The sequence below is a fragment of the Falco naumanni genome, chromosome 2 (genome assembly GCF_017639655.2).
Source record: "Falco naumanni isolate bFalNau1 chromosome 2, bFalNau1.pat, whole genome shotgun sequence".
Taxonomy (NCBI): domain Eukaryota; kingdom Metazoa; phylum Chordata; class Aves; order Falconiformes; family Falconidae; genus Falco; species Falco naumanni.
In genome coordinates this window covers 33,535,087-33,556,197 of record NC_054055.1, presented here as the reverse complement: position 1 = coordinate 33,556,197, position 21,111 = coordinate 33,535,087, and the positions used below count along the sequence as shown (strand labels likewise).

General features: G+C 40.8%; 1 protein-coding gene across 2 annotated transcripts in view; it reads right to left on the bottom strand.

Annotated features, from left to right (window-relative positions):
* The window catches only part of TSC22D1 (TSC22 domain family member 1), a 96,173-nt gene extending 75,275 nt beyond the window's left edge, over positions 1–20,898 (bottom strand). The window contains exons 1-2 of one of the 2 annotated variants that reach the window (XM_040583952.1): positions 20,431–20,898; positions 16,933–19,778 (exon numbers count right to left, since the gene is read on the bottom strand). In XM_040583952.1, the coding sequence (XP_040439886.1) occupies positions 16,933–19,745 (2,813 nt within the window). In that variant the 5' untranslated portion in view covers positions 19,746–19,778; positions 20,431–20,898. Of the gene's footprint in view, positions 1–16,932; positions 19,788–20,430 lie in introns of those variants that run through there. The other variant, XM_040583951.1, reaches the window with a different exon arrangement.
* Positions 20,899–21,111: the final 213 nt, after the last annotated feature.

Genomic DNA, 21,111 nt, shown 5'->3' with positions numbered 1-21,111 from the left:
ATGACATTGGTTTTTGGATTTTGTATTTTAAGCCAAGCGTAGTAATTCCCTCCAATACTACCTGATGCTGCAGCCAACAGGGAACACTTGATAGTTTGTATTGGATATCTAGAAAATGTTACACTAATTTATTGGCTTTAGTAACTGCTATTAATTTAAAAAAGTACGTTTTGACAAACTTTTTACATTCAAAACAAGATCAACGGGCTTCCTGCATTCCTAAATTTATTAATCATTTTATGGCTAACTTGCAACATAATTGCATTATTTGTGTATAATCCACATCGGACTCTAGTTTAAAATCTAATCAAACATCCTCTTCAAACATCAAGCACAACCCCTGAAAAGTCTGCAGACTCCTCCAGCTTCTGAAGTAGGATTCCTGGAACAGGTGCTGTAGTTTAAATACAACACTAATATTTAGCTGATAGCCACATCATGAGGAGCAAAACAGGCAGACACAATACCTGGAGCTTGTCTTAACCCAGGCTTTGGCTTAAGTCCTTCCCACAATGGTACTCTTTTAGGGATCATATTCAGGTCTTGTCCAAGCACAAACTCATTAGACAAAACATTTGTTTCCACAGACTGGACAAGATATACACATTCTACACAGTATTCTGCTGTTGGATGGATTAAAACAGAAACACAACTTAATGAAAAGACAACTATTTTCAATATATTACAAATTAGACGTTCTAAATAAAGTCAGGAAAAAAAAAACCCTAAGTAGATTATTTGTCTCCTTCAGGGTTTAGTGACCTCTGTCATGCTTGCTGATCTGCAGAACATCTTCTATGCCAGCAACTCTAGAAATCTGGAAGTCCTGAAAAATGTGCTCCAGAATTTATTAGTAGCATAAAGCCAAAATCCTCCTCAACATTACTTAAAGCATTTGAAAAAGCAGCACTGTGATGAGGGAATGTTTTGAAAAAATTATGCCAGATCTCAAGAGTCCTGGTAACATCCTTTAAGATTACTATTAGCACCCTGATTGCAAATGTGACCACACAGACATGAATCAAGACAAACTGTCTTGTTCTTTTTTTACCGTGAAGACAGTTCAGAGCAACTCTGGCAACAGCATTTACCTGACAGAATTGGAAGGGGAAGCACAGGAAGCATTTCCCATCTTTGTGGGAGAGTCCTTTGCTGGCAGCAGTAAAATTGAGAACCTGGCAATTTTAAATGCTTGCTACTTGCCTATTTATTCATTAGCAACAGCTAATGGAGTTATCCACAGACACTAAGAGGGGTTATCTCAGAAGGCATCTTTCCTCCCCTTTGTCAGAATGTAACTACCAAGGATGACACTGGGAGGAGCAGGGAAGGAGGCTGCTTAAAGCCATCCCTCCTCCAGGACCTGGAGCATCCTGCAAAAGGACAAACAACATACCTCAATTCCATCTCATAGCCATTGAACATATGTTTATAAAGTAGAACTAGCCTAGAAAGGCCTACAGTGTATCCCGACATAGAACCAAGCATTTGAAAAATATGCAAGCAGGGAAAACAAGAAAAAAAACTGCTGAAGCTTTTTCTTACCTCACTGGTACAGCTACCACTTTACTCTGTAAAACTTCAGCAGTTCTTCACAGCTAGCTACTCTCCATGCACACCTATAATCAATTTAATTACTTTGTGTTGGCAATAAGAATTGTTGCTAATCTCGTGTATCTTTACAGGATTTTAAGCTCACTCAAATATTTTGTTAGAGGCACATAATTTTAAAATTTTGGAGAATTTAAAGCTTCGAAAAGCACCTTCTGATGCTTGTTTAACATTTAAAGCATTCTTCTTCTTCTTTTACAAGCCTCCCGGATGTTTGCCAGTGGGGCTCTAATGCCAGTACTACAGCATCCAAAACACTATTTTAAGCCATTGCTATGCTGACCAACACATTTTTCAAGCACAAGAACAGCTTCCCAAAAAAATATCGACTGTGGGCAAGTGTTTTTGTCGTTCATGAAATTTTAAATATCTTGCTTCAGCTTACAGGTCATCTTAATTTCTGACCCATGCTTTGATAAGAGTAGGGCAGTCATTACACCTTTCCCTACTTTAAAGGTTCAACAACCTCTGAACTATTGCGACTCTCCTAACTCAGTAACACGTCATTGCATCCCACCTAGCTTTTAGCAGCCATGGGATCAGTTGTGATCATTCACATTTCTATGAACAGTCAAGGGTATCTATGGCCACCTTCTGTACCTGTTTTCCCATTTGACTCAATCAGTTTCCTCTCCTGCCCTCACACTTCACCACTATTTTCAATAAAATTTAAATAAACTACAACTTAAAATTATTTTTATTTCAAGTTTGGAATAAGAAGGTACGGAGCAGTATCCTGTCTTCAATAGTTGCCAGCACCAAGTTATCATGAAAAATCACTGAAAAAGGTGAAAGTAGCAGCTACAATAGATACATCTCAAAGATGTACTTGCTTCCCCTGAATTAGCTAAAAGTAGTCCTAGAAGCTGAAGACAAAAGTCATTTAATTGCCATGTACTATTATAATTCTGTACCATTTCCTATATAAACACCAGGAAAATGTACACACACGTTATATACACATGTACATTTTTTCTCCTTAAAGTGCTGCTAATTCCTAGGCCTCTACAGGATCTTGTGGCAATGAGCTCCACAGACAAAATATTTCTTAAAATTGGCCAAGGCAATTTTACCCATGTTCTCTTGTTCCCAGATTATTTGAGGGCATATAAGGTCCACATCTTGTTCTGAAGTAGTTCTCATTTATAATTTAAAGTACAAAAAAGTGGCTATGTTATCATAGCTTTAGGCTCCTTATGAGTCATTGTCTCCATCAGAAGTGTGATGTAGGTTTACCATTGAGCCTTAGAGATTTGCTTCTCTCTTTAGGTATTACTTTGTCATTACATTCTGAATTCCTTCTAATCCCCTGTAGATGATCTTTAGTCATTAAAAAAAAAATTACACCACCACAACTGAATTTCAAGATGTTGTAGGACAGGCTCCGAGGACACAGCAGGCCTTAACTCATTAGCTTTTTGTCCTCAAAGGCTCAAGTTAAAAGTACTCACACAATTTACACGATGGACATCCTGGGTTTTCTATCTGTCCGCACCAAAGCCAAATGACCATTTTTGCACATTTGGCAACAGATTTGCAACTCAAACATATTAATTCACCACAGTAATAGTGGGTAAGAGTGGAAAACCCTTAGGAAGACAAGAATGATCATCAGGTAAGACACTCTACTTTGAGAATGTATCCACGAAGAGAAAAGGAAAGCCACTGACCGCAACACCAGCTCCACTCTCTGCTGGCATCAAACATCGGCAGCAAGAAACCTAACCTACAAGGACAATACAAACAGCTTGCGGTTAAAGTAAGAGTGACTCTCTAGGGAACAAAGAAGGGAAAATAATACAAACTGAGGTCTTCGCACAGTCTGACAAGAGGAATTAACAGCCCACAAACTTATCATTAGTTACATTGCTCATGCCATCCTTTTTCTTACCCCTTCTCATTGCTTCTGTTGTAAAGACTCACCAAAAGACAGCCTCATTTTCCTGAATCAAAGCATTTACTATTCATCGAGAGTTCTGAAGCAAACAGCAAATGCTGAACCAAACTGGATAAATGGAAAAAGCACAGGACACAGTACTGAAGCAGACCTGTAAGACACCATTCCAGGCTTAAAACCAAGATGCACTAGTTCACGCAGCATGACTTAGGTCTTGCAAGTGTTACATTTTGCCAACATTACCAGGAAAGGAACAGAACAAAGTTTTGAAGCCTCTACTTGGGTACCTAAGCAGAGCAACACAGTGAAGCTACAATACAAACAGTGCACAACAAGAAAAGCAAATACACTAGGAATTCTTAAAATGCAATTTGCATCACATAAAATATGCCAACCTGGTAAATCTACAATTAACTTTAACCAAGTGCTTCTATTATGTAATAATTCTGGAAGGTATTGGCCTCAATAGTTAAGTATCAATCAAAAAACAGTCACTTCCAAGGATATACAGCAACCCCACAACACTCAGTCATACTAGCCCGTCTACATAATCCACTCTAGCTGGCCAAAAGCTTCTCCACCGGTCATTTCTTCCTATGGCACTAGACCTCTGGCCATAAGCCATCAAGAGGGAGTAGAGAGAAATTATACTTAAGGTAAGAGAAGCACACACGTTTCTAGATACCTTTCAAATAGAAGGCTAAATGTTCAGAATCTCCATTGCAAACTGCTCCAAAACGCAAAGCTCAATTCAGGATTTTCAAGTTTTCCACATCAGAGCTCTATTTACCTTCCTTCTCCAGCAGTTCTTTCTTCTATTATTTTTATCAATTCCCTGATTATATGAATTAACACAAGTATGTCCTTCAGGAAGATCAAGCTGCCAAGTCAACAGCTGCCATCCTGACATTTTGAGGTGTTTATTGCCATGTTTCAAACACTTTTTATTTCCTTTGCAGAAAAAACAGAACCAAAGAGTCTTCATTGTCACATTTCACGTCTGTGCAATCTTAATTCAACCCACTAACACCAATATACTTGAGAGATAAAAAATGCCTACTTCATCAGAAAAAAATGCAAATCTCAGATACTGCATTTCAAACCATTTCTTACCATTTTAAGGTTACAAACTTTCTTTACCACTTAAGAACAATCTCACAGAAACTAGTCACATTCACTGACAGACACTATAATTAGTGTTCAGACATGGCTGGATCTTCCTTCATAAAGGAAAAAGCCTCCTTTTCCTGTCAATTGTATTTGGTACATTTCTTTTGTGGTCACTTTAGGCAGATTGGTCTACCAAAGGCAGATACTTCTTTTAACTCTTATTTCTGAAGCAAAACGCAGATCTTTCCAGCAACCTCATGATTTCTGAAAGGGCTTCATTTCTAAATCTTGTCTCTTCAATTAGAAGCAGACAACATAAATCAGTGGCTGAAAAAATGCAACTGATGAGCAAAAATTAAAACGTTCAGTGTTCACCCATCATGTTCAAAGTATTTTGCACAGGGAAAAATAATTTTTACTTCATTATAAATGTATACCTTAGAGCATATATTTAGTATACAAAATACTACAGAAGATAATCTTTTAATGTATTTTTTTCATATTATAGTTACATTAAGAATGGCATCCAAGAAAGTTGACGTTTTTAATAGAAAAGGCATTGTTTATTTACAGAAGCTCTACATATACATATCACAATTTACTACAGAAAACAAAAACTTTGACTCCAACATTTCTGAACACAGACCTCACAGTGCCAAGTTGCCTATGCCAAATTGTGCAAAGCTACACGGCAGTATTATTTGATGAATGCAATATGTGTGACTGTTCTAGTGATCACAGTAACAAAAGCGTGGGAAGATTTGTCTGCATACACAGAGGCTACAGACGTAATCCAGAAGATATCAACTTTCCTCTTAAGTCACAGACAGCAGGTCTAGTGCCTATCAAAGTACTTCTGTTCCAGAGCTATCTGAGAGCAACTTTGAGAAAGTAATTCGAAAGAGTACCTGTAAATCCACTGAATTATAGTATTTCTAAAGCCAAAATAGAAGACAGACAGAAAAGAAGGGTGTTTGTGATTTTGGATAACTGCAGGGATCTTACACAGATATGACTTGATCCTCCATCTAACATATGTTAACTCTATCATTTAACAAAAAGATATCCCAGTGTTTTGGGTTTGGTTATTTTTTTGTTCTTGCAACATACAAATAAAATATTTTAGATATTTATAAAGCGTATGTGTTCCTGTAACATTAAGAATTGATTAGTCTGCCTTGTTTGGAGGTTGGAGTAGGAAGGAACTCTTAAAAATAAATCTTAAAAAGCCAAGCTTAATACGTTTTAATTGGAGAGATGTTAAGGGGGGGGTGGGCTGCATGGCTTTCTTAAACACTTTTTAGATCAGTATCAAGACAACCCTCTATTTGAAAATACCTATGAAAACTTCACACAAGTTCAACATATTTTACAGAATTCTTTGAAAGACTGTTGGTGATACTTTCAGAGAAAACTTTCATCCAGTAACTAAAAAAAGTCTGTTCTAAATATTTTAAGTATTTGGACAGTAAATATATACATTAAAGAGCCCCAGAGACTGGGCTTTGATGGTCAAGGCAAATGCAAAAAGTGAAGGTAACTACTGCTAGTCACAACCGTCTGCTATATGTTAAACATTTATTTCTCTCCTTTCACAGATCACAGTACTCTCTAGAAGCTGAAAACGTCTTCATGCAAATCATCGTCTTGCATTTACCTGTTAATTTCCAATGAAGTAAAAAGACTGCTCAATTACTTCACCATGCTCCAGCATAAGCAAGCAGCAGTAAGAATCTGTACATCCCAAGAGCTGAGTCAGTGAAGCCTTACAGAAGGGGCTAACCCATGCTTTCATGACAAAATGGTGACTCAGTTTTCAATGCAACCGTATTCCACAGATCGTGTACTTCGTTAGCAACAGGTTACACCTCTACAGGAATATACAGATTACCAACCTGCTTTGCTGCTCTGTTTTTTCATAAACCATTAAAAACATTTAAGATTTTGCCTGCTTTAAAGTATCACTGTCTTAAAATCAATTCAGAAAGTATATGGACATCAGACAGCAAGTCCTTTAGGACCACCTCTTCTGTTCTTTGTTATAAAGCAACTAGCAAGGTGGAGCCCCAGTTCACAACTAGGCCTTTTAGCCACTATCCTATAAATAAGAGCAGCCTGTATTGCCAACAACTGCATATACTTGGCTCTAACACACACATGCCTGATACCATTTCAAAAATTAAAATCCCTATCCTGACCAGAAAAAGAAAGAAGAAAACCATAACTACCATCATAAATATTTCATACTTTCTTCCTCACTCCCCTGTCTCCAATCAGAAACGTGCTCAGGTACCCCTCTCTTTCACAAGTAATTACAAAATTGGAAAGTGTCTCACAAACTCTGAAAGAAAGAAAAAAAACACAGAAGCACATACAGATCCTGCACCAGTCCCTAAGCAGTTATGAGTAACTTGCCATTTCACTCAATTTAGGATATTAGGCCTACTAAAGAAACCCTTGGCAGTGCAATATGCTGATCCATTCTTAACATAATAACCTCATTCAATATATTAAAGAGGTACATTTATACCTTTAATTCATTTGAGTGCTACAGTAAATTATTTAACAAGTACTTTTAAAAAAATGTAGTCATTAACTCATGGTTTCTTTTATTTTCACTTAGTCTTATAAGAATGCAAGAAATTAAATTGTAAAGAGCAGCAACTGGTCGTTCTCTCACCAGCAGGTTTGTTTAGGGTTGCTTGGGTTTGTTGTTTTTTAAAAAAAGAAGGATTAAGCTTTATATGTTCTCATATACATGTATACAGATACACAACGTTCAAAATTTTAGACCAAAGAATCTCCAAAAAAATTAATCAAGAGATTTAGCAGACATTTCTAGTCAAGGCCAGGTCAAGATTATCACTAAACAGCTTATAACATAAACAAACCATAATACTGAATATAAAATAATTTTTTCCACAAAATCCTTCCTTGCCAGATTTCGGAGATGCTCAGAGTTTGAGAATCCTGAACATTAAAGGACAATGACAATTAACACCATGCACAAATTTACACACACGACAATCATGAGACATCCTGAACTGTTCTGCTTCCCTTTACATGCCTTTCTTTCTATAGGGCAAGCATTGCTGCATGAACCCTCGTGAAATCCCAGAGGAAGCTAAAGCATTCCACTTCTGTTAGGCTCACCCTGGAAGAATTAAAACACTATTTACAGTCCACAGACAGACTTCCTCAGAGAAATACAGCATCTCTTCACATGGTACACAAAACACATTATGGTACTTTGACACATACATCCAGTAAAATTACCAAGCTGAAAACGCTCCAGGAAATCTAGAGGAGTTGGTTTTGGTGGTTTTGTTTTTTTTACTATGCTTATCCCAACTCAGTGGCAATATATGTCAAACAATTCACTCACTATTCAGATTCTACCTGAGTAGCTTTTGCTTGCTCTTCTTTAAGAAGAGAAATTTTTCATGATTGCAGCCACAATGTAAGTGAAAGCAATCATACATGAGTTACTTTTAATCACAGTCTTCCTTACTAGCTCTAACAGCACTAAATAGATAGAAACACAAATTTAGTATAGTTACGTTTCAGATTCCTTCAATTTCTACAACTTCTTATATATGTTATGACTGCCAGTCATCTCTTTCATCTGTATACAACTGTGACAGAGTTGGATGAAATGAAGGTCAGAGGAAGCTTAAAAGGCATTTTAAGTTTTCTCTCATCTTGACATGGATTTCATCCCTCTACATTCCACAGGGAGTTCAAAGTTGCTGGAAATTTGTTAAAAAAACATTAAAAGTTATTTCTATACCATGCATTTGTTTACAACAATTTAAAACCAAGCACAAGCAACTCACAACAGACACTAAATTCAGAAACCTAACACTTTATGCAATTAAAAGGACTAGGTATGTAAGCACCAAAGAAGATTAACACTTGATTACCAATAACTAGGACTGTAATTGACCCATGAGACAATGGATTACAAATAAAAGATCAACAATGTTTGCAAAAAAATGATGTCACTTATATTTGATGTGCACCTTCTGATCTTACAGGAGTGAGTCAAGTGTAACACTGAGGATACAGAAATAAGCATACACTAATAGCACTGCATGCTGAAATTACCTTATCTGTGTAACTTGTCTTTACGAACTACACTGCAACACAGTAGTAAAAAAAGCTATTATTAAATGCATTAAGACACCAAAAGTATTGTTGAATGTGTATCCACATATTCAGCAGCTTTGAATACTGTCCCTAATACTTAGCACAGTACTTCAATACTGTCGCTCAAGTAACTGCTAGATAAGTTCACATCTTGATTACAAAGACATCACAGCTCTAATAAGTTCCTGGTGGATATCCATGCTAATTAAAACAACCTAATAAAAGCCACCAACCCAACAGACATACAAACAGGAGGTTGGATAAGTACTTAAAATCACATGCAAGCTCAAACAATTTGCCTGGCCAAGTGGTTTAGCACACAAGCAGGAGTTTATAGAACACTCTACAACCAACTTCCATTTGCTATCAAATCTATACCTTACTAGAAATTCTGTCTACATTTTTTTTAACAGCCTGTGGGCCCACCCGTATCTTTCTGTTAAGTCTAAACTTATGGAATACCACCTTCTGCCTGTTTTAGCAATTTATAAAATCATAATCCTCCACTATAGTCAAAAGAATGGGTTGTTTAAAAGTAGACGAACAGATGATCAAGATACCCCTTAAGTTTTATTAAAATACAAAGCACAGTTTTCTGAAAGTTCCCTTGAGAAAAAAACCATCAGTGGTACTTGCATTTGTTGCTCTCCAAGGATTATAGTCAGCTTCAAAAATTGTTTATTATTGACTAGAAATTTAACTAAAACTTCAAACTGCTTTACTTCCTACTCTGTTCTTCTAATATACTTTGAAAATCCGGTACTCATTCCATATCATTATCTACAACCCGCAGCAAGGAAGGCTAATTATAAAGGGTAGTTTGCTTAGGTAGACATTCTCTGCTGAACAAAGAAGTTACTTTGTCCTGGACCATCACTAGCCCTGCACTGCAAGACGAAACATAAATTGGGACAGGAACTTCAAGCCTGAATGCCTACAATACTTAAACATATGTCCTGATTGTCAAAGGTACTCAATACATGAAACTTCACCAACACTAAGCACCTCAAAAACAGTACAATAAACTCTTAAAGCATGAACATTTAAAAAACACATTACAACACGCATTTGCTTAAGCGCCCAAATTTATCTAACTAGGTACATGTGAATTTTACGCAGAGCACAGTGGTGAAAGCTGGACTTCATATATGTAGCACATATGGAGCAACACTTTGAAACACTCCTATGCTTATATAGGCCAGTTTAAATGTTTTTTAATAATTGAATTCTTAAAAAAAGGTTAAAACAACTTAGAAGTCAAGACCCACATGCGTAATTCAGACTGTGAAATAGAAAAAAATTCAGGCATCACTTCCGCTGTACAAAACAAAGCTAAAATAATTTAAAGAAAGTAATAACAAATAAATTGCTTGCTCAAAGAAAATGGCAAACAAGTTTACTGTGATTTTCTCAAATTACTGAAACAAAGTGTTCAAGATTTTACTTTGCAAGTGTAAAAAAATTCATATAATTGAAAAAGTTCAATTAGTAAAGCATAATGCTGTTTCTGAACTATGATGAGTATCTCTGCATGGCACCAAAGCCAAAAGTCATCATTTAGTAGGTGCTAGCAAGTCATTTAGTCCGTAAGATAACCAACCATGATAAAATACCTAAACTATCACAGGCAATACTCTGACATTTGCATGTATGGGATCATTACAATCCCTGCCTGCCAAACATTTATAATCTCTAAATCCCTCTCTGAGGCAAGTCTGTCCAGTGTCAGTGGAAGATGGAGACTTCTGCATGTAACTGCAACCACAAACCAAATCCTGCCTTCAAACACTGTTAATGTGTAACAGGTGTTTGGAAGGCTGGCACAAAATGAGCTGATAAGGGTTTCCACACCACAAGTGACTGTAGCACCATCACTATCTTAGTAACCAAAATCCAAAAGCAAACCAAGAGTTAAAAGATTTGCAAGACATTAAAGCAGAAGGATGATCAGGTGCTCCAATTTGATACCATAATTATGCTGCACTTCCATCATGCAATTTGTAATTCTGTGAAAGCTTTAGAACAGGCTAAAATGAAGTGGTATCTCCAGTCATTCAAGAGCTCTTTCTATCTTACCTTTAGGCTATGGTTTCCTGTACAATCACATTGAGAATAAACTAGTTCCTTGTTTATGGTGATCATTACCATTAAATAATTTACTGAATAATCTTACCCTTAGTCCCTGCTTAGTATGCTGTTAAAGCATGCTTTTGCTTAACAATATTGCCTTTGGTGGCCTAAATGCACTAAATTAAAGTTATAGGCCCACTTAAAAAAAGTTTTCAATTATTTGTTAAAAGTGTAATACCTATTACACACAGCACACTTTAGTCTCATAAATTAATCAAGAACAGAAACGAACATGTGCATTCAATCAATGAAAACAAAAGACAATATTCTTTTCTATTTTTTAACATTTCACCTACACCAAACTGCAAACCCAGATCACAAAGTATTCCCAAAAAGGTCATACTAAGAATACACTTGCTATTATTACACTGATACTCAGATGTGCATAGTTTCTTCTAGAAGACTACAGCAATACTACTGTTTACAACTTGACCTACCCCCTAAGCTCTTAAGAGACCGGTCTGAAAAGGCTTATTTATTTCATTACGCTCTGTAAAGTGAACGGCATTATAATAGGGGATTTTTGTAGCATAGGTGTGCTACCCATTTGCTTTTTTACTTACGCTTAAGCAAGATACATGAATATTTTGGGGGTGGTTTTTGGTTTTGGGGTGGGGGGTGATGTATTTATTTCCCCCTCCCATCCTCTTAACTTTGCTAGTTTACCACAGTTACAGTCATTACTCTGTTGTAATATTATCTAGAACATAGTAATTTGTAAAGGCTGAAACATTTCACTACCAATACACAGCCTGATGAAGGGATAATTCTAATTTCCAGATTAGCCTGTAACATAAAGAATGCAAAACCTGAGACAGTAACATAGATTGCTTTTCAACATTAAATATTTTAAAACCTTTTGTTTCTTTTTGTACATACATACATACATGATTTAGTCTGCTTATCCACTGACAATTTCCAAAGACCAGCCAAAACTGTAGTGCTAAGGAACATTTTCTGGAAATCACTTTATCAGTTGGAGAGATACTTTTCTCAGTATCTCCAACAATCTGCCTTAAGTGCTAAATTACTGCTTTTACAACCCCCTGATATCTGTTGGTTCTTCCTGTCTTTAAAGACAATGCAATACCAAGCCTGCAGCAGTCCTTAGTTCAAAGCATATCATGGCATGCAGAAAACACATCTATAAAAAGAGATGAGAAAAAAGGTCCATCCAAACAGGTATTGCCACCTACAGCTGGCCAGCAGACATACAAGGCGCAGACTGAATTCCTCATTGTTCTTTACTCAGAGCAGAGAACTAACAAAGTCAATTCAGCCAACTGTCGGTATTTTATTTCATCAGATGAAATGAGAAGCTGGACTTGTCAGCACGACACAACAGCAACCACATTTTCTTCACCAAAGCACTCTCTTTTTACTCATGTGACTTACCACTACCGAGGGTAACTATTTTTTCAAGTTACATAAATAGCCAAATTAAAGATATGAAGAGAATTTTCTAACAGTCAATTGCCCAGAACTCAATGTATGTAGTTTTCACATTGGTGGCAAGACTCTGCAGCAAGTTTTAAATCTGAAAGATGGAAAACACCACCACTTCCCCCAGGATGCAGCTAAAAAAACCCACTACCATCCTAAGCCATCATAAATCCTTCATTGTGAAGTATCTTCTAGAAGTATCTTCTCCCTTTTTCATCAAATACAGAAGCAAAATTTCCAGCAAGTAAGAAAGCCCATATACACTCTAGAACAGCTTACAAAATAATTATGCGAGTTACTGCATCAAAAATAACATTTAATTGAAACTTCCAGTTGTACTTTATTACGTTCATTCTCTACTGCCTAACATCTTCAATAAGTATTCAATTACATCTGTAAAAATCTCATTTGTACCTGATCAACCCTCCTAACTACATACACGATTAAAATTCACCCGATTTTCTGACTGTACACTTGCTTTACAAGCTAGTGCTAGTTACTACTATCAGAGATTCTCAAAGGCTGTTTACAAGTCTTTTCAGTGCTCACATTCAGCGTTAATCTTACAGTCTCTCCACAGACCTAATAACAAGTCAAAACATACATCCTAAACAAAAAAATATTTCCTCCAACATTTGTCTACCTCTGTCCAGGTGTAAAGGGATCTTTTAATAAAAATTTATCTTCAAACTATGAGGTTGTCAGATAATAAAGAATAATTCAAATCTCTATGTCAGTTTTATGTGTTTATCATCACCATTTCCTCCTTTCTCTTTTGCTTCACTGTTTGGATGAAATGCACATACAGGTGAAAAAAACTTGCATCAGACTAAATAGAATAAAAGCAACTCTACAGGAAATGCTGTCAAAGATCGGAGACAGTTATTAGTTCTCTTTCATTCTCAAAATCTGCTTTTGAGTAATTGTGAACAATGTTTCAGATTAAGTTATTTTTAAATTCACTTATAACAGCCCTTATAAATACTGTAAAATACATTGACTAAGTTTTCGCTTTACAGGTAGTTTAAGAATTATACAAGTCTGTACAAATCTTATTGCAAGCATCTGCAGCATAAGGCATTGTCTAGGAAGATGTAAAACTGATTTTGCAACAGTAAGTACAAATACACAAAAGAATTCACCACAATACAAATATGTATTTTTCCATACTTAAGTTTCAAAAGCATAAAAATAAAAGAAATCCTCTTCCATGGTTCTAGGGACGAAATACTAAGCTCAAAAGACCATGTCTAAAATTGACAGGATTTAATAACCAAACTGAATAAATCAAGATAACTGCTGCAAATCCAAGAAACTATATGAGAATCATGCACTGAAACAAGTCCACACCATGACGCAACCCAAGAAAAAAAGATACTTAACATACAAAAAACTTGCCAGCATTTTTAGTACATTGAAATATTAGAAGAGATGATGAATCTACCGACATACAAACCTCTACGGCATACCCAACAGGCTGAAGAAAGACTAGTCAGAAAAACTAGACGTGGGTTTGGTTGTCGGGGGGGGTTTTGTTGTCATTGTTTTGGATTTTTTTAAAACACAAACTGTAATGGTATTATTTGAATCCTCTCCTTAATAAACTAAGTTTGCAAATTAATTTTCCATACAACATTCTGCCAAGCAGTTCATTTTTAATATCTCTTATTTCAAGTCAAAGTGAAGTTTGTTTTGTTTTTTTTTTTTAAAAAAATCATTCATACTGGGGATATAAAGGCTACAGTTTTCAAAGCAGATACACCGACACCCTCTACACTGCCTATATTTAAAAGGCAATGCCCTGATAAAGGGCATAGAAAGAGCTGCAAATGGTGTTGTAAAAACTGAACAGGCCTAAAGACTTAAAGATACTGGCATGTCTTTAAATGCAATTATATACAGGTTTAACGGAAGCTGGGAGTTAATCTAAACAAGGTATTACATGGGTCAGATGTTTTTTCAAAGGCACACTAAATGGAATTTTACAGCTTCTTCGCTGGCCCAATTATGTCATCACTTACTCCTTTCTCCTACCTTTTCCCTTGCCAGGTTTAGAATCACTTGGGACGCATTGATACAAATCTTCAGCGGTGTATGTACGCATGAGAGAGAGAAATAGGGATTTTATACACACATATTTACAGCATACCTCCTTCTTAAATGCTTATGTACTGTCACAATACACTACCTTTTACCTCAGTAAAGGGGGGAATAATCTAACAAGCAGGCAAAAAATTCTCAAGAACTCTAGCTAGAGACATCTGATGGCCAGAGAAGTGAGGAAGCAAGCGGAGTAACAGCATTATCTTGCACTGCCTTTATTAAGTGATGAGGTCTAAGCTCTGGACCAAAAGAGATTCCAGTCAAGATGACAATACAAATAATACCTTGCCCTGAGATCCCCTGGAAGCTGAAACAGAAGCCATCTCACTAAGTTTTTAATGCTACAGACAGCTGTATGGGGACAAGTACTGCTGTAAATTATCTAACTGTACACAAAAGTGACCTGATCACTACTGCCATGCAAAACAAAAAGCAATTATTTTTGGTCTCCATTTAAAAGAGTCATATCCTGCTCTGTGTAAAGAATCTAAATGACTTTCCAACTGCAGCTAAACAAAAGTGTAGCCTACCTGGAGATGACAGACTGAACAAAGACACAACGTGCATGGGAGAAGAAAGGATATGATCTTTGGCTAGCCAAATAACAGAGGAAGAAGGTATTTCTGGCTATTGTTACCTTCAGGGAATTAAATATTCTGGAAAAGCTACCAATCATGACGAACAGCTAACATATGCTCTTAAAATCAGGGTAAAGTCACATGCTAGATGTCATTTTCCAAAACACTGAGTATCAATGAGTTTATCATTCTCTTACTCAGCTAGGATCCCTGAAAGCTTAGGGGGCTTTTTTTAAATGATGGGGAAAAAAAACCAAAACAAACAAGAAAAACCCGAACATAAAAAAAAGCAACACACACCACCAAACACAAACAGGACCCATGAAGAGGATTAGTGTCCTGGTTTAGAAAGATCGAAGGAAGGAGGACCAGAAAACATTTCTGAGAAAATTGACTGCTAGCAGCATAATGGGTGACACTGTGGGCTTTAACACTTTAATCTGTCTTCTACCACCTTCACGTACAAAACGAATCACAATGAAACAGTGTTGGAACTTGTCTTCTAGGACTCCTGGAAGACAAGCTGCTACTCATTATAGCTCTCTGGCATCTTAGAAAGATGTGATGAAAGCCACTAAGGCAGTCAACACCTCATGATCAACATAATCAGAGGCTGCTGATAGAGTTAGTATTTTCAATATTGAAGAGACTCTAGCCTCTCCCAGCAACACAATTTTATTTTTTTTTAAGTTTGGCCACTGATACTACTCCTGATTTGAGTTATGGCACCAAGAAGATATTTAAGAAGGACTTCACCTCCCATTGCTATGGCATTTTCCTCCACCTTGTAAGTGTTCAGTGCTTTATTCTGTCTCCTCACTTGAGTCTGTTTTTCTTTTCTAGTGTTCTTTTCCATCCTCTCCCACATTCTCAAGGCAGGTTATTTAAAGGTACTTCTCCCATTAATGTCAGCTTCTCATTAGACAAGAAGTTTTTTGGGAGAACCACCACAGTCTTCCTGTCCATTTGTAAACATGGAGGTCCTCAATACAGTGAGGAATTTCCTCACAGAATTAATATCAAACAAATGCACTTTGAAACTGCTGTTTGGATTGCTTCAGCCTGCACATGCAAGGGCCTTTCACAACCGACACAGCTTTTCTGCACTCACCGTCAAAGAAATGAGAATATTCACATGCTCTTACTATTAAGACCAGCCAGTGGTCATTTATATGAAAAGGTGAAGGTGGAAGAACATGTGCAGTTTCTTATTCTGACTGCATAGAATCAGTGCACCAGACTCAAAGGCTCACCACCCCTCCACAGGCCTGCACGGCTCTCACAATGGATTAATGCTTTGAAGTAAAACCACCAAGACCAAAAGTGCCCCAAGTTCAATTTAAAGAGCCACAACAGTGCTGCTGAACCTCCCTTTTCCCACCATACTCATTTGCCTAAAGCACCTCTTGGCTATCAAAGAGAAGGCTTCTACATACACCACAGACTTGCAACGAGTCCAAAGTGAGTAAAGTCAATCCTCGAAAAAGAGAAGCTGAGGCAGGATGAAGTCTAGGCTCGTGGGAAAAAAAATAATCTACCTAGGAATAAATATTCATTATTTCAATATAATAAATAAGCTAAACTACAATCACCACTAGCATACCCACATTCCACAGTATCCTTTTGTCTTCCTCTATACAATGGGAATATACACACTGTCACAGATTGTTAAACGCAATTTACCCATGCAGCAGTTTCAGAGCATAATCAATACAACCCACCCACCCTCCCAAGAGAAAAATAAGTATTTTATTGTAATACCTACATGTGCCGGGACCTGAGAAACAAGTTTCTGATTAGACAAAAACATCACACCACTTCTATTCACAGAATGGCTGTAACAAGACCTGCAAGTTAGTGTAAATCACACTGTATCAGTCTACCCCTTAATAAGGTTACAGGCAGTCTTACCTCTCATCCTCACCATCTACAAGAGGTGTTGTCAACGGCAGCACCTTCAGCGGAAAGAGGGAAGCAGAGGATGGCATATTGCTGCTACCGCCATCTGAAACAGCTGATGCTCCAACACCACTCTCGCCACTGGCAGCTTGAGGTAAACCCACCAGGGAAGGTTCCGTAGGGCGTCTGCCATCTTCAACTTGGCTTACAATTGACTGAGCTAGTGATTGTGTGGGGAACTGGGTAGAGCTTAGCGGTATCTGCTGTGGCACACTCTGTGCCACTGGCATACCTATACTTGTTGATATCAAGGGAGGCTGACTAACACTTTGAGCCAAATTCCCATTCTGCACAGCTGAAGCTTGTGCTATATTCTGTGGCTGTCCCAAACCTATAGAAGCAGAAGGTATGCCAGGGGGCACAGCTGAACCAGCTTGACTTGGTGCAGGAACAGAAGGTATAGGGCTAACCGCAGGCAGCTGCTGGCCAGTCATCCCTTGGACTACAGATTCCACTCCTTGTGCCTGTGGCTGTACAGGTAACAAGGTGTTTTGCTGAGCAATGACCATTTGCTGAGCAAGGCCTGAAGCACCAGCCTGTACTCCCTGCTGCATTATTCCTGTCTGCACAGGCTGCACTACTTGTGAAGATGGAGGAGCAGCCGTTGACGGCATAACTGGAGGTGGAATTTGGTTTGCAGCAGACGGTGGCTGCACCACAGCAGCTACGCTTCCTTGCTGCCCAACATTCAGCATTTGACCACTGGTACCTACACCTGGTATTGCTGCCGGAGCATGTGCAACAGGCTGGGCTGGGGCAGTGGCTGGATGTGCTTGTACTGAAGGCTGCATGCCCTGTGCCTGGGCAACGGGAACCGGCTGCCCTGCTCCTACTCCAGTAGAACCAGGCTGCATGGCAGGGGCTGGAGGCTGAAGGATCTGCTGATGTTGAATGTAGTCTGGCATAGCCCCCGCAACCGAGTTTTGGTTCACCGGCTTAACATGACCTGCAGCCATCTGCGTAGGAACTGTCTGTTGCTGCTGTTGTTGCTGTTGTCCATACTGCAACTGCTGTTGCTGCACAACTGGCAAAGTCTGCGCCGGCTGAGAATATGGTAGCGGCTGTTGAGCCATACTTTGAATGGCAGGTTGCTGGTGGCCCAGAGATGGGGATACACCTAGTATATTAACTGGGGCTGGCTGAACCCCAGTAACAGTGGTTAGACTGGCCTGTGCAGAAGGTTGGACCCCTGGCTTCTGCTGTGGATAGTTTACTTCTTGAGAATGCAGCTGGACTTGTGCAAGCTGTGATTGAGAAACACTCTGTGGTATACTAGATGCTGGAATTGCTGGAGGAGCAGCGCTGCTAAAATCCATCTGCTGCGGACCCACACCTTGAAACGCTTGCTGCTGTACCACAGTAGGTGCTCCCATTTCTCCACTTCCCACACTTTCTGTATAGTGACTCAGTGTGCTTACATTGCTGCTAACAGAACTCCCACTGGTGCTCTCCCTTTCAGAAGTCACTTCAAGCGGGTTTTGTTTTATCGTCTCTACTGCTTTGTTTACTGCTACTCCTTCTGAAACTGCAACAGTGTTTTCTTTATCATAGAATTCAGTGCATGTCCATCTACCTTTTTTGAAAGGTTCAGAACTAGAATCTAATTTTACAACCCTAAACCTTGATGTGCCAGATGCAGGCGGCTGCTGGCTTGATCCCACTGCCATTCCTGCAGTTGGATTAGTAACATTGTTAATGACACTAGAGGAAGCACTCGTACCATTGCCAACACCACTCAAGATATTCACATTAACACTGCTGCTAGTTCCAGACAAAGCATTTACATTACCAGTACTTGTGATGTTGCTTAAATTTATAGTACCAAGCACACTGCTTGCCACACTAGAACTACCACCACCCATATTATTTAAGGTACTAGCTCCAGTAGCAGGACTTACACCTAAATTGCCAGGAGTACTTGTAGTGCGGATATTAGAGACGACAGATGCCGGGGAACCAGTGGATGATGCAGCAGAAACTGGTGCAGTTGATATAACATTGTCAGAGCTTCCAGTTGTTGACAGTTTTCTAAATGATGGACTGGGTGGTGGTCCTCCAGAAACTGGGGCACTGCCCACCCCAGGATGTGATGGATGATGGTGTCCATGGTGGTGGTGGTGAAGATGGTGGTGGTGATGAACATGATGGGGGTGAACACTTCCATTGATCACAACACTCTGCTGTGGGTGATGAGGCAGAGGAGCATGCTGCTGAGGAAGATGAGGCTGGTTTGGAGAAACAGCCCCAGGAGTCTCTGCCTCTTGGAAGTTATTTAAAGTCTCTTCAGAGGAGCTCCTCTCGGGTTCTCCCAAGTCAGTGGCCCTAGATAAAGAAACATCCAAGATTTCTGAAGACGACAGGTCTTCAGTGTGGGACTCGTCCAGGTCATCGTAGCTTTCTGTATCCTCAGCTATGCTGTTATTAGAGCTCATACTCGCTGATATTTGAGCAGGGGTCACACTGGTAATTTGGAAGCCACTTTTCTTTTTCATTTGAGCTCCACTCTGTGCAAGAGGCTGCGGCTGGAGCTGAGACTGTGAGAGGAGGTTCAGGCTTTGTGGAGGAGGGGGTGTCGGCTGTGGACCCACTGATGAAGATGCTGCAGGAGATGGAGGTGGCGGCTGGACCAGCAAAGGCGGCTGATAATCCTCGGCAGAGAGGGCAGCGCTCCCAACGCCGGTACCTGGTGCAGTGGGAGCAGTAACGCAGCTGCTGCCGCTGCTACTGCTGCTGCCCCTTCTAGGAAACATTGCCGGGTGCGCCATCTTCCTAGCACTAATGTCTGCGGCTGAGTCAGGCTGGTGCATTGTATCGGGTGTATTTTAAGAGTGCAATCCCCCGGCATGGAGAGAGACAGACAGACACACATACACACAGTTAGCTTTGCGCTCACGGCAGGGCAGAGGCACCAGGCACAGCCACCCACCCCACCCCCCGGCTCCCGCAGAGCACGGGCTGAGGCGCCTCAGCACCGCCGCTAACCACCCCCCTCCCCTCCTCCTCCCCTCCGAGACAGGGAGGGGGCGAGGACCGGTCCTCCGCCGCCTCGAGATTAGCGCCTCTGAATGTGACACTTTCAACCCTCCGCCATTCACTTTCTTCCTCCCTCTCTCCCCCCCCCCCCACCCCCTTTTGCTTTCCACGACCACCCCCCTCCCCGGCCGCCCCCCCGCCTGCGCCTCTCCCGGGGGGCGAGCAGCGGGCGGAGGAAATGCCCGCAGGAGCCGGCCGGCCCCGGGGGCGAGCCCCTTCCTCCCCGCGGCTCGCCCGGCCGCCGCGGCTCGCCGGCAGCCGGCGCAGCCCGCCCTCCCCACGGTGGCCGCCGCCGGGCCGCCGCCTCCCCGGCGGGGCGAGAGCAGCCGGCGGGCCCTCGGGGCAGCCCGGCGAGGCAGACGGCGCCCCTCGCCATCACCGCTGTAGTAGTAATAGTAGGAGAACGCAGATACGTACAGGACTGGCGCACGGGAGGGCGGCAGCGGCAGGCTGAGCCGGGCAGGGACATCCCCTTCAGTGGCAGCCATGGAGCTGAATCATTTTGGGTATTAGAGAGACGGAATAAGGAGGGAAGAAAAGCAGCAGCCCGACAAGAGAGTCCATGAAAAGGAGGGAGGGAGGAAGGGGGAGCCAGCCAGGCAGCCTCTCTCTCTCCTCCCTCTGTGTCTGGCTGTCTCTGGAGGAGGCTCCGCTCCGCACGCTCTTCCTTCCCCCTCCGCCTCCTCCCCCTTTATAACAGGCGGCACCCGCTCTTCCTCCGCAGAACCGCGCCTGGGACCGGTCCTCCTCCCGCGTGCGTCTGCCCCGTCCTTTCTTCCCTCCGGCTCTCTCCCGCCTGCCCCGCCGCTGCGGGTCTCTCCCCCTCCCGGCCCCGTCTCCTCACGGAGCGCTGGAGGAGGGCGCTGCGCGGAGCTGCAGGGGGGAGGGGAAAGCTCGCCAAAGGGGAGGGCAGGCGAGAGACAACGTAAGATGGCCGCCGCGCATGCGCGCCCCGCTGGCAGACATAAAGCCCGTCTGGCCGAGGCCGACGGAAATAGGCTCGGTTCGCGTGGCGGAAATTGCCGAGCGGCGCCGAGCCCGGGGAGGGGGAAGGGCGGGGTGTCCCCGCGTGGCGGCGCTCCTAGCTGGGGAGGGGGC